Source organism: Haliaeetus leucocephalus, unplaced genomic scaffold, assembly GCF_000737465.1.
Source record: "Haliaeetus leucocephalus isolate CR32 unplaced genomic scaffold, Haliaeetus_leucocephalus-4.0 Scaffold526, whole genome shotgun sequence".
NCBI classification, from domain to species: Eukaryota; Metazoa; Chordata; class Aves; order Accipitriformes; family Accipitridae; genus Haliaeetus; species Haliaeetus leucocephalus.
The window spans coordinates 7,429,951-7,440,725 of NW_010972962.1; the positions used below are offsets into that span (position 1 = coordinate 7,429,951).

At 41.4% G+C, this 10,775-nt stretch overlaps 1 protein-coding gene across 6 annotated transcripts in view; it reads left to right on the plus strand.

Moving 5' to 3' along the window:
• Positions 1–10,775, plus strand: part of TTC7A (tetratricopeptide repeat domain 7A) — a 181,237-nt gene that overhangs the window by 118,475 nt on the left and 51,987 nt on the right. For 4 of the 6 annotated variants that reach the window (XM_010576506.1, XM_010576507.1, XM_010576509.1 and 1 more), the window contains 2 exons: positions 2,453–2,569; positions 6,523–6,620. In XM_010576506.1, the coding sequence (XP_010574808.1) occupies positions 2,453–2,569; positions 6,523–6,620 (215 nt within the window). The remainder of the gene's footprint in view (positions 1–2,452; positions 2,570–6,522; positions 6,621–10,775) is intronic. The other 2 variants (XM_010576511.1, XM_010576510.1) reach the window with 1 other exon arrangement.

A 10,775-nucleotide genomic window follows, 5' to 3' on the forward strand; every position in this document is an offset into this window, starting at 1 on the left:
TGTTCAGTGTTGTTGTTTCTTGGACTAGTAGAATATTTTTGATAGAGTAATTGCCAGAAGGAAGGTGATGATGCAGTCTCACCCCTCTGCACAGCACAGTCCAAAGAAGCTTGCTCACAAGCCTATGCATCAAACCCATAGCTTCTGTTTGTGCATTACCATTGCTTTCTGGATGTTATCCTGTCTTGCTAAAAAGGCTTTAAATACTACAAAATTTACTGTGCACACAACGTAGCTGCTGCAAGATTATTTTCTTTGATAGTTATGTGTCTGCATTTACCTATAAATCTGCATTTGACTAGTTTCAGCTTCCAATAAATCCTTGGATTTTCTGATACCTTTTCTTTTAGATCAAAGACTCTACAATTAGATGCTTCTCCATGTACGTGCTTGCAGGCTGGGGCAAAATAATTTCTTGGCTGCTTCCTGGTTAAACCAAATAAGCTGAGCTTCTTAACCCTGTGACGAAATATGTTTTTCTAGCCCTTGGATCACTTGCCATAACCTTTTTCTGAACCTCATCCCATTTTTAGTCATCTTTTGGAGTTAACTAGAAACAGGATTGTAGTAAGTGTCTTGCTGATGCTGTGAACAAGAATAACCACATCTTCCAGCTCCTACTTGATTGTGCTTCCATATATGGATGCTAAGGGTTGCTTCACCTCTTAACTGCATTGTTGTTCAGGAAGCTCATGTTCATGAAGCTATCTTTTATAATGCTGTTGCACTCCAGGGTATAACCTCCCATCTTTCTAGTGTGGTATGTATTCTTGCCCCTGAATGACTGATTCTATATTCTGTTGTATTAAAACAAGCTTTGTTCTTATGAGCCCAGTTAACTAAAGGATACAGAGCAGCATGCATCACTGACCAGTTTCCATTGCTAACCACTCCTTAGAATCAGTCTCATTTTTATTAAGAGTGCGTCTACTGTTATATTCTTTGTCCCAGCAAAATTTTTGATCAGTCCATGGATCTAGCCCAAAAATAACTACCTGAATCATAATAAGGGCACTTCCTTTCAGTTAGGGGGTCAGCATCTTTAAGAGCAGGGGATGTTTTTAATTAGTATTTGTTTTGCTCAGATCAGTAACAAGAAAATCAAAGGTAAATATAGAGTAGGGATATAAAATAGTAAAAGACAAAGACAAATTCCCTTGATTATGAATCTTGATCTTCCTTTCCTAGCCTAAGTTTGTACCTGGGAAATTTAGTTGAATGCTTGTCCTGTGAGGTCAAATTGTAGCTGCAGCCATGAGCAGACTTCGCTATAGCAGTGGATACAGTTGGGCTATATATTGGTGACTTCCCTTCCTGCCCTCCTGGAAAAAACCTCTGATGTTTGTTAGTGCAGAATGGGACTACCATTTTAGCACATTACTGTAGATACGTACCAGAGTCTTGGCTGCAGATTTCTAATTATTGCAAGTGAAGGATCTCTTACTCAGCTGCAAAGTCTTCTGTAACGTCATCTATGCAGTTGCTGTTCTCTCTTTCTGAAGCTGTTTGGATTCCCCAGGAGCCTGCAAGTCACATCCACAAAACTGGTTTTACGATTTTCAACGTTCAGCTGTTAATGTTGTACGCATATATGTACATACATGTGCATCCAGTGGATTAATTGCTAGCCATATTGAGCTAATTCAAAATGAAAACATTTAAAGCAGAGAAGTAAATTTACATTAGTAAATCAGAAATAAATTCAATCATCTTGGCAGTTAAAAAAATATAACGGGCGTCGTGAAGGATGGTGTTAAAAGCCATGCTAGCAGCAAGTGGTAGGTTGTGTAATTGCCGAACCTGTCTTCTAACCTCTGTTTGACCTAATTCTGCTGAATTCCAGTGGTCTGTGCAAGTACATATTCTCTAGGTATAAGAATAGTAGCAGGAGTTACACTACCTAGAACAAGAATGTACAAGGGCTATCAGCTGTCTTGCCTAGGGGGATGAGATGATTGCCAGCTGAGGTTAAAAAAGGGCATTTCCTTCGTGTGAAGCGTTACATAATTGCTCGCGTGTATTAAGTGTGTTGGGGTTTTTGTCTGAAATGTGTTATATAAGCCAGTGCTATAAGAAGATGCCAGACTAAGAAAAGAGCCTGGCATATGTATTAAGGCAATTCGGTTTTATTCTGTTTTTAATGTCCAAAATAAAATGAGATTCATTTTATGTTTCACCTTGTTAGCTTTGCATTGCATTGCTTTTAACACTGTCCTGCCAGCTTTGTGACGCAAATTTGACTGCAGCTGAGAAAGATTGTTAATCCCCTCATCTCCTTGTGGGGAATCAAAGTTGAGCCAAATGAAATGTTTTGTGCTACAGTGTTTTCTTTTATTGCTGCACATACAAGGCAAGTAAAAATGCTGGCTGCCAGGATCTCGCTAGAGTGATACTGATTCTCCACATTTATGAGATGCCAATAAAATAGAAATTATTCTTTTTCATCTTGCAGCTTACTCTTCACCAAAGTAAAACTGGAATGGATACATAAAGGACCTGAAGAGGCTCTGGTGACATGCAGACATATGTTGCAGATGTGGCAGATGGTATATAATGTTTTACAGCACAGGTAGGATTTTTCCACTGTCTAACAAGTTCAGATTTCATAATGGAGATGCAGTTATTTTCTTTAATTGTCTAGATACTTAAGTTATTTTGCAGAAAGGGTAATAAACAGTACTGTTTAAAAAGAAACATAAGTAATATTTCTAGCTGGGATTAAAAACAAGCGCAAAATTTTAAAAGCCATTATTTAAAAAAAAAAAAAAACAAAAAAAACAAAACAAAAAAACCGCAACAAAACCAAACCTCAATATTTTAAGATGGAAGAAGGAGTTTGAACCAAGGGTTTCTGATTTGAATGTCTAAATATCTCTATCCTTATTCAGATGTCCAGAATGGAGGGCAGATTCCGCCCCCCACCCCCCCCCCAAAGTGCTGAGCATCCATGAGTTATTGCTCAGAGTCTGCAGTAGTTGGCACCCAGGAATGTGAGGGGGTGACACAGTCCTGAACTGAGTAAGCCAAGGAAAGGCACACGGCTAAGACTCTATCATATGCTGTGGTTGCATGCCAGTAGCATAGCCTGGTCCTAACAGGGCAAGGAAAGGACTGAAGGATGTAGCATCTTTCTCCCTTCCCTTGTCCTAATAAATCTGCATTTAAACAGTGCTAGGTTCCCTGTTTGTTCCCTCCCTCTCATCTCCTTCCCCTCTAAAATGAGAAGTTCAGAAAGTATGAAAGGTACCAGGTTGGGTTTTCTTCCTTTCCAGACCCTTTGGATATTGTCCTAGTTATGATACCACTGTACAGCTGTCTTGGGAATGTTATCCCAAGACTGTACTTATCTCTCACCTGTAATGTCCATAGAGGTTGTGTCTGAAGGGAAGGACAGCATGCTTGATGGCAACAGTCACGACAGCAAACTGATGAAGCTTGTATTGTTCCCCAATTTCTGTATGCATTTACATAAACTTTATAAACACCAGAAGTGTATGTACAGAATGCTGCATGTCTGTATACAAATTGTCCTTGAGGGTTTATTAGTAATTCCTTGTTGCTTTAGCTAATGAGCAGCAGACCAAACACAAAAATCAAGATATTTACATAGCAGCAGAGAAATGGTTTCTTACAGGCTGGAATCATTGATTTCCTTAGGCCTTAGTCTCTTTAGCTAAAGATTCAGTCATGTACCTCTCACATGAATAATCTTTATACGCGTGAGTAGTCCTCATGAAGCTGATCAAATTCACACTGAACAATTATGACTAAGATTTACTCTTGCTAGGGGGGGCTGCAACTCTGAGACTGAAGAGAGTACATTGGAAAACAGACAAATGGATAGTTCGGCCATTTGGACTGCATTCAGATCCCAAGCTGTGCTTTGGCTGTTATACTTAAAAACCCAAGATGTGATAGCTTTAGAGACTTCTTATAAGCTTTAGCCATAGAAGCCTAAACAAAATAAATGGCTTTGCTTTTGCTTTTAGGATCTCTTAAATGTGTATTTCACTGCTATTTCCAGTGGGACTTTTTGTCTTTCTCAAAAAATACATCATAAATCATTTTCTATTGGGAAGTACTGCTGGAAAGGTAACAAGAATGAACTTGGTACCTGCAGTTTTAGGCTGGATTTGATGATCCGGGAAGCCCCTTGTATTAAGCAAATGGCAGCAGTATCAGCTAACAAATATGTAAAATATTCCTGGTTGGCCTTGTAAAGGAACTTAAGGGGAATTCTTACCAATGAGACTTGGACACAGACATTTTTCTCTTGGAAAAGAGAAGCCTGTATTTACATAAAATTGAGAGTTGTTGCACCCTATACTCTTTACTAGTTCAATCGGCAGTTGATCGCCTACACCATTAAATTGCACTTTAGTTACATTTGGTTGCATTTGTCTGGCCTAAGTTTCCCAGCTTTGCAATCTTGCTATTACTCTGCTAGACTAGAGAGTCTTTCAGGGCCAATATTTTCTCCCCAGGCAGCTATTCACATGCCATGCTTGAGTCCCCTCTTGTCTTCTCTCTGATAAATTGGTGCCTCTGCAGTCTGTCTCACAATCAAGTGTTCCCTTCAGCAAACATGGGCAGTGGAGTGACAACATGTCCCACTGTCAGCCTTTCCAGGGCTGTATGTGGAAGGCAAATCATCTGGTTGCTGTCCCTTCCATGGTGCATGGAAAAGCTTTCTTGGCTGAAGGCCTTGTACTGCAGCTTTGAAGGAGTAGTTCATTTTCAGCCCTTCTCCAGGATAATAAAGCTGTTGGGAGTGGCTGTTTTGCACAATGCAGTCCACTTGGTTTTCAGGCTAGGATTTCAGTCTGTTTTCCCAGTTAAAAGGCCATGCTGTTGACTGTACTGAGGTGCATTTTGTTAACAGAAGGGATCTCATCAAGCCTTCTCTGGATGCTGCTCTCCTGTGGTCAGTTTTTACTGTGGCCAAACTTACGCCATCCACCAATCTCTTCACCTGTCCTTTGTGTAGGAGTATAGCATATAAGCCAGTGTTCAGCCTTGTGCCTGAACAGTGACTTCATGGTGATGGCTGCTGCATCAAAGCAGTGCTCACCTCATGGGAGTAATATTTTGAAGTGCAGCTGCCATGTTCCTGCATACGCAACGCACCAGTAAGACAGAAACATCCCTACGATTCCACCAGCAGCCCCTAGCCAGGGCACTTACACTTGGGTTAATCCTGGCTAGGCAAGGCTGAGCCCCAGGACAGAGAATTTAATTCTCCCTTGCATCTGTCACTACATGATAGTCTCAAGTGGGGTATCAGTGTAGAAACCTGTATGGAAGGCAGGGAGGCCCAGTCAAGGCCAGAGATTTGTGCAGACAGTCAAATGCACAAGAATTCAGGGTCCATTTAACAGAAACCCTAATATTTGATCCTGAACTCCAAGTAAAAGGTTAATTAGCTATTGTAAATATGATTATTACTATGATGAATGACAGTAAGTGGCTTTCAGTCCTAGATTGTTAGCTGGGAATGATGAGACTTGGTTTATCTTTTGCTATTGTTTTCTGTGATAATGGAACAATCATGTTTAAAACAAAATAGCAGTCCCAAGCTAATTCTTCTGCTAGATTAATGCAAATTCAAGGGAATCCTGTGCAATCCCTACCAAAGGACTGATCAGACTGGAAGATGGGGCATCTACAGCAATCATGACTCTGAGACAGCTTGTCTCCTGGGAGGAATATTGTCCAAAGGCTGAGCTGCAGGCTTGGAAGTGTGCCAGAAAAAGTAGCCAGGGCAGTCACTTTTCCTTTTGATATTTTGTCCCTTAATGGATGATGAGAGGAGATATCATCACCATCTGATGCTGGGGGGATGGCAGACTATGTGATGACAGGAAGGCTCAGGACATCTCTGTTAAGTGATTTTTCATTAGGTACATGTTTGGGGTTTTGGGTTTTGTTTTTTTTTTAGTTTCCCGTTGGAAGACCTCTCTTGTGAGGACAGAAGTCTAGTAGAAGAGAAGACCAGATGGTCCTCCTTTCATAAAGTGGTGCTATGTGGTAGCTTTTATTTTCCTCCTTTGTTTGAACAGAACAAAGAAAATAATCCCTTTGAAATTAAGAAATTGTCAGCCTGGGTGGAAGTTGGTAACTGGTCTGTTTCAAAAGGATCAGCACAGCAGATCTGTGAACAAATCTTTCTGCAGACAAGCCCAAGGGATGGTGGTTCTTCCTGGGCATGAGGCTGCTGGTTGGCCTCCTCTGGTCTGGCTTCTAGCTGCCAAAATGTTCCTCGTCCAGTGGTTTGCAGACTCCCAACAGCCAAATAAACTGATACTGGCATGTGCCTTGAGGGCCTTGCTGGGCGCTGTCTCTCTGAGCTTTCTGTCCATTGGCAGGGTGGGGGTGTTAACACATCAAGAAGCTGATTGCCTGCAACTGGAAAGCTTCAGTGTTCAGTTCCAGTGGCAGCTAGATGAGACTATTGCCTGCTTTCAGGGAACGTTGTCTCTCCGCTGAAAGGTGGCCAGGTAACACAGTTTTGTTTCTTTACAGTGGCTCTGAGAAAGGAAGTAGTGTGACAGAAACACCAGTGATCAAAAAGCATAATGGACTGCATCTCACACTCCCGGATGCTCATGATGCTGACTCTGGTGAGGAAACAAGATTCGTGCTTTCCTGTCGTAAATTCATGCTTTTGTGAGAGAGGAATGTTTTATTTTCTCCAGTGAGGGCAGGGGGGCTGTGCGTGCACGTGTTGCTGGGCTGGTGGTCAGGAGGTCCAGATCAGTCTCCAGGGCCATCTCTACTGCAGAATGTGTCACTGTGGTTTGTCTGTACCTTGGCTTCCCCATGCATAAAACAAAGAGATGAGTTCCTGCTTTCTTTTACAAAGCTCTCTGAGATGAGCATGAAAGGTATTAGATGGGAGTTCACTATACTTCTGCAAGAAATTTATAATTCAGTCCTTTTTTTTTCCTCCCCTCCCCCAGTTTAGTCCTTTTTAGATGTCCTGATCAAGCCAGCTATTATTGTGGTTTTGGAAAGCTGAGTGAGAGTGTCAATTCCTATTAGAGAGTGATTTGCTTTGGGATTTGTACATAAACCTTGTGATGCTTTATTATATGGTAAATACACATTCACAGTAACAGATATAGTCAGATGGAAATAACTGAGACATCAAAGCTAATCTTGGCAGGAAGGGGAAAGGCAGCTTTCAGAGTGCTGCTGACTTGTGATTTTATCATAAGTCTCGTGATATTTGGTGCTTCCTTTAAAACCTTAACTCTCAAAATCAGATGATTATGTGAGAAACTTGCCTTTTAACTTGGAAGTTTTTTTAGGGAAGCAACTTTCTACCCTTTCTATCCTTGTGGATGTAGAAGAAACACTTGCACAAAAATGAACCTTACAGACTCAGGAATTGGACAAGAATATAAAAGCTTGTTTAACTGTTAGCTTCTTTAAAAATGTCTCATGCTTTGGGGTTAGGGAATTAGGGTTTGTCTGAGTTTTAACCATGAACATTTGGAATTGGTAAAACTGAAGTCACATGCTCAGCATATGTGGCTGAGATGGAGGACAAGTTCTTATGTGTTAAGTATGTGACTTGTATTAAATTATGTGTGTTTAAAACCCATTTACACCCACCAATGGTTAAGAAGCATTGCAAGGTTAGGTCTTGAGCAAACATTCAAATATCAAAACATTATTCAGTGTGTCTGCTCTTCTGTTTGTAGTGTTAAACCCTTAGGGTCTATATTTATGACATTATAATCTTACTGATTCTATACACACATATTTATGTAATTTTTAATCTGTTTATTCCATTTCCCCTTTATTACCCTTTGCTGAGATGAGTCTCTGTATTTTGTCGTTTTTCTCATTGTTTATATGGAAGTGTTCTATAGTCTTTGGCTTAATTAACGAGAACAGGCCAAATTCAGCACAGATAGATGAAGAAGATACAGTAAATTAATATGTGCTGTTTGGCATATTAAAAATTATCTGGAAAAGGCAGTTGATATGACATGAAAGTTTCCTAGTGATACAAAATCATTTAGGATAGTCATCACTTGACAGTAATTGTGAAGATTTGTGAAATATATCCTATCATCCCTGATGCTGGGCAGTAAAATGGACTTTCAGTTTCAGTGAATATATGAAAATGGTTTGGAAAACCCTGTAGGTAGTTTGCAGAATCCATCAGCCACTAGGCATTACTAGGAAAGCAATAAAAACCAAAAAATACTATTTGTCACAGTACTTCTGATATCTATCCAATTCCTACTCTGCTGCTGAAACAGTGAGTGGCTTATGGTGCCTAGACAGTAGGGCTGAGCCTGGACTGATTCCTGCCCCTTCAGCTCTAGCTGGTGCTTAATGGTATGTGAAAGGAATTCTGGGTGTGGATCCCATGATCTTCTAGAGATCCCTTGCCTTGCTTTGTAATTGTCTGGAGAAAGGAGTGTGGCCAGGTTTGGGCTACATGCACTTCACAGCCATGGTTTGAGATTTTGAGACCAAATTGTCACCAGCAGAGCCTGTAATATTTTGATATGCTGGTGTGCCGCCATTCTAAGACCTCACTCCTGCCTCCTGCTTTCTCCTCTGCTGCAGACTTGCAACACCTCCTCCAGAGTCACAGCAAAGCTCAGGCATGTTTGGTCTCTATGTAGCGCCCTCCTCAAAAAGCACCTGGGTTGGGTACCTGTTCCAGCCTGCTCATAGCTCAGTTCTAGCACCCAGCATGCAGTGGAGCAGCTGTAGTTCAGAAAGTGCTGTATGCCATGGTACTGCCTGCCAGAAAGAGCAAATTAATGTAAAGTACAGACTTTAAACCAGCTTTTCACACATACATAAAGTGATTTGCACTGAATGCAGTTTGGTTTTAGCCAAGAAATTTATTCCTCCTCCACTTCGATAATCTAGGTTTCCATGCTAACGTGGTTGCACCCACAATGGATGTAAGGATGGGGCTCGTACTGAAATTACACCATCCACTTTAGCGCAGGACTGGCACTAGCTGATTTCAGCAAGGGTCTGTGGCTCGCTGCTCTGCAGACTCTAGGTGCTGCCATTCTCCATCTGCAGAAATGAGGCAACTGAGTCTGTTGTCCTGGTTGGGAGACTCTTTGAAGACAGTGGGAGGTGAGAGTGGAGAGTACAGCTCTAGCCCCTCTCACCCTTGTGCCTTCCCAGAGCTGCAGCTGTGGCTGGCTGCTTTGAAGGAGGGAGGAGGTCTGATTTTTTTCTGCATCATTCTGGAACAGGCTCTGGTTTTCCATCATGAAATCCCCTGGGAGAGTGCGGCAGTATCACTGTAATGCACAGGCACTCTGTGATCTCTGGGCTCATCACTGAAGGGAGGATTACTGCAGCCAGCTTTGACACTGGCTTCTCCCTCAGTTAGACCACAATGAGATTATTTGCTGTGCCAGAATTTCAGGTTTGCTGCCAGGAAGATTAATTCCTCTTTATTTTCTTCCTCTTCTCTTAACAGAAGCAGTGTTCCTAACTAAATTCACTCATACCAGTCAGCTGCCTTGCTGTTTCATTCTTTTTTCTGATTTAGTCTTATCTTATAATGCTCTTGCCTGAAGTGATTTAGGCTAGGGAATTATGTGTTTCTTATAAGCCTAGTAAATCTACTGAGGTACATTTCTATTTTGATAGCAGTTTTTTCATAGATGCAAAATATTAAACTTGGTCCTTCTTGGTCTTATATCAACCCTAGAACAGTGCTTTAAAATTTTTTAGATATATTTTGTATGGGTTATACACAGGGCTCATTGTGACAAAATCAATTTTGTTATTTTTATTATTTCTTTCCAAAATGTTTGGAGGGCTTTACTGTAAAATGTGAATTTTATATTCTGTGTAGTGGAGCTGTTAAAAAGAGAAAGAGACTGCACTAAAATAACAAATTGATGTGATGTCTTCTTATGCCAACATTTGCATGTATTTTGAGGCATGACATTAAAGTTCTGTGAGACAGGTTTTGTGTTTGTTTGGTTTTTTTAGCATAGAAAGATCTACATTTCTTTAGGAAGAGATATTTTATAATGAGACATTCAGAAACCTTTTTTTAATGTTTGAAGTTTTTCTGGCTCCCCCTGCTGTCACGACCCAGACTGGACAGACCAGGGAGTCGTGTTTAATTCGAAATTCCCTCGGGCTAAATTAAGGTGAGACGACACCAAACAAACAGTTAAAGATTTTTATTTATGACAGAAGCAAACAGAACTGGGGAGGTGTGGTAGTAGGTAGCAGGTTTTCTCACAACAGGAATTGGCATAAGACTACTTCTGTAAACTCTGTAACCCAGGGTCACCATATACATCAATTCAGGGAATAAAGAGATCCCTCCTGTTGAGTCACAAGGTTCAGAGCAGACCCCCTTGCTTTCCAGACTCCTCCTCAGAGAAGGGTCTAGGGGCGGCTGGATCGACTCTTAGTCTCAGACTTGGTCAACGGTTTATATCTTGAAACGGATGAGGTGTAGGGATTGTGGAAAAGGAAAAGGAAAGAGAGAAGAAGACAGAGAGAGAGAAAGGAAGAGAGAAAGATTTCACCGGTCCTGGGTCCAGCATCGGTTCAGTCATTTCACCGGTCCTGGGTCCAGCGTCGGTTCAGTCAGCTGAGGGGTCCAGTTCCGGTGGGCTTGCATGCCTGGGGCTTCAGTTTGTGTCCTTTTATCATCCTTGCCCTTCCTTCAGGCGGGCACCCAAACTCATCAGGTTAATGAGCAGTTTGTGAGCCTTTGGGCTTGAGGGTCCTTTGTGGAGTAACTTCTCCTTCCCTGCAGA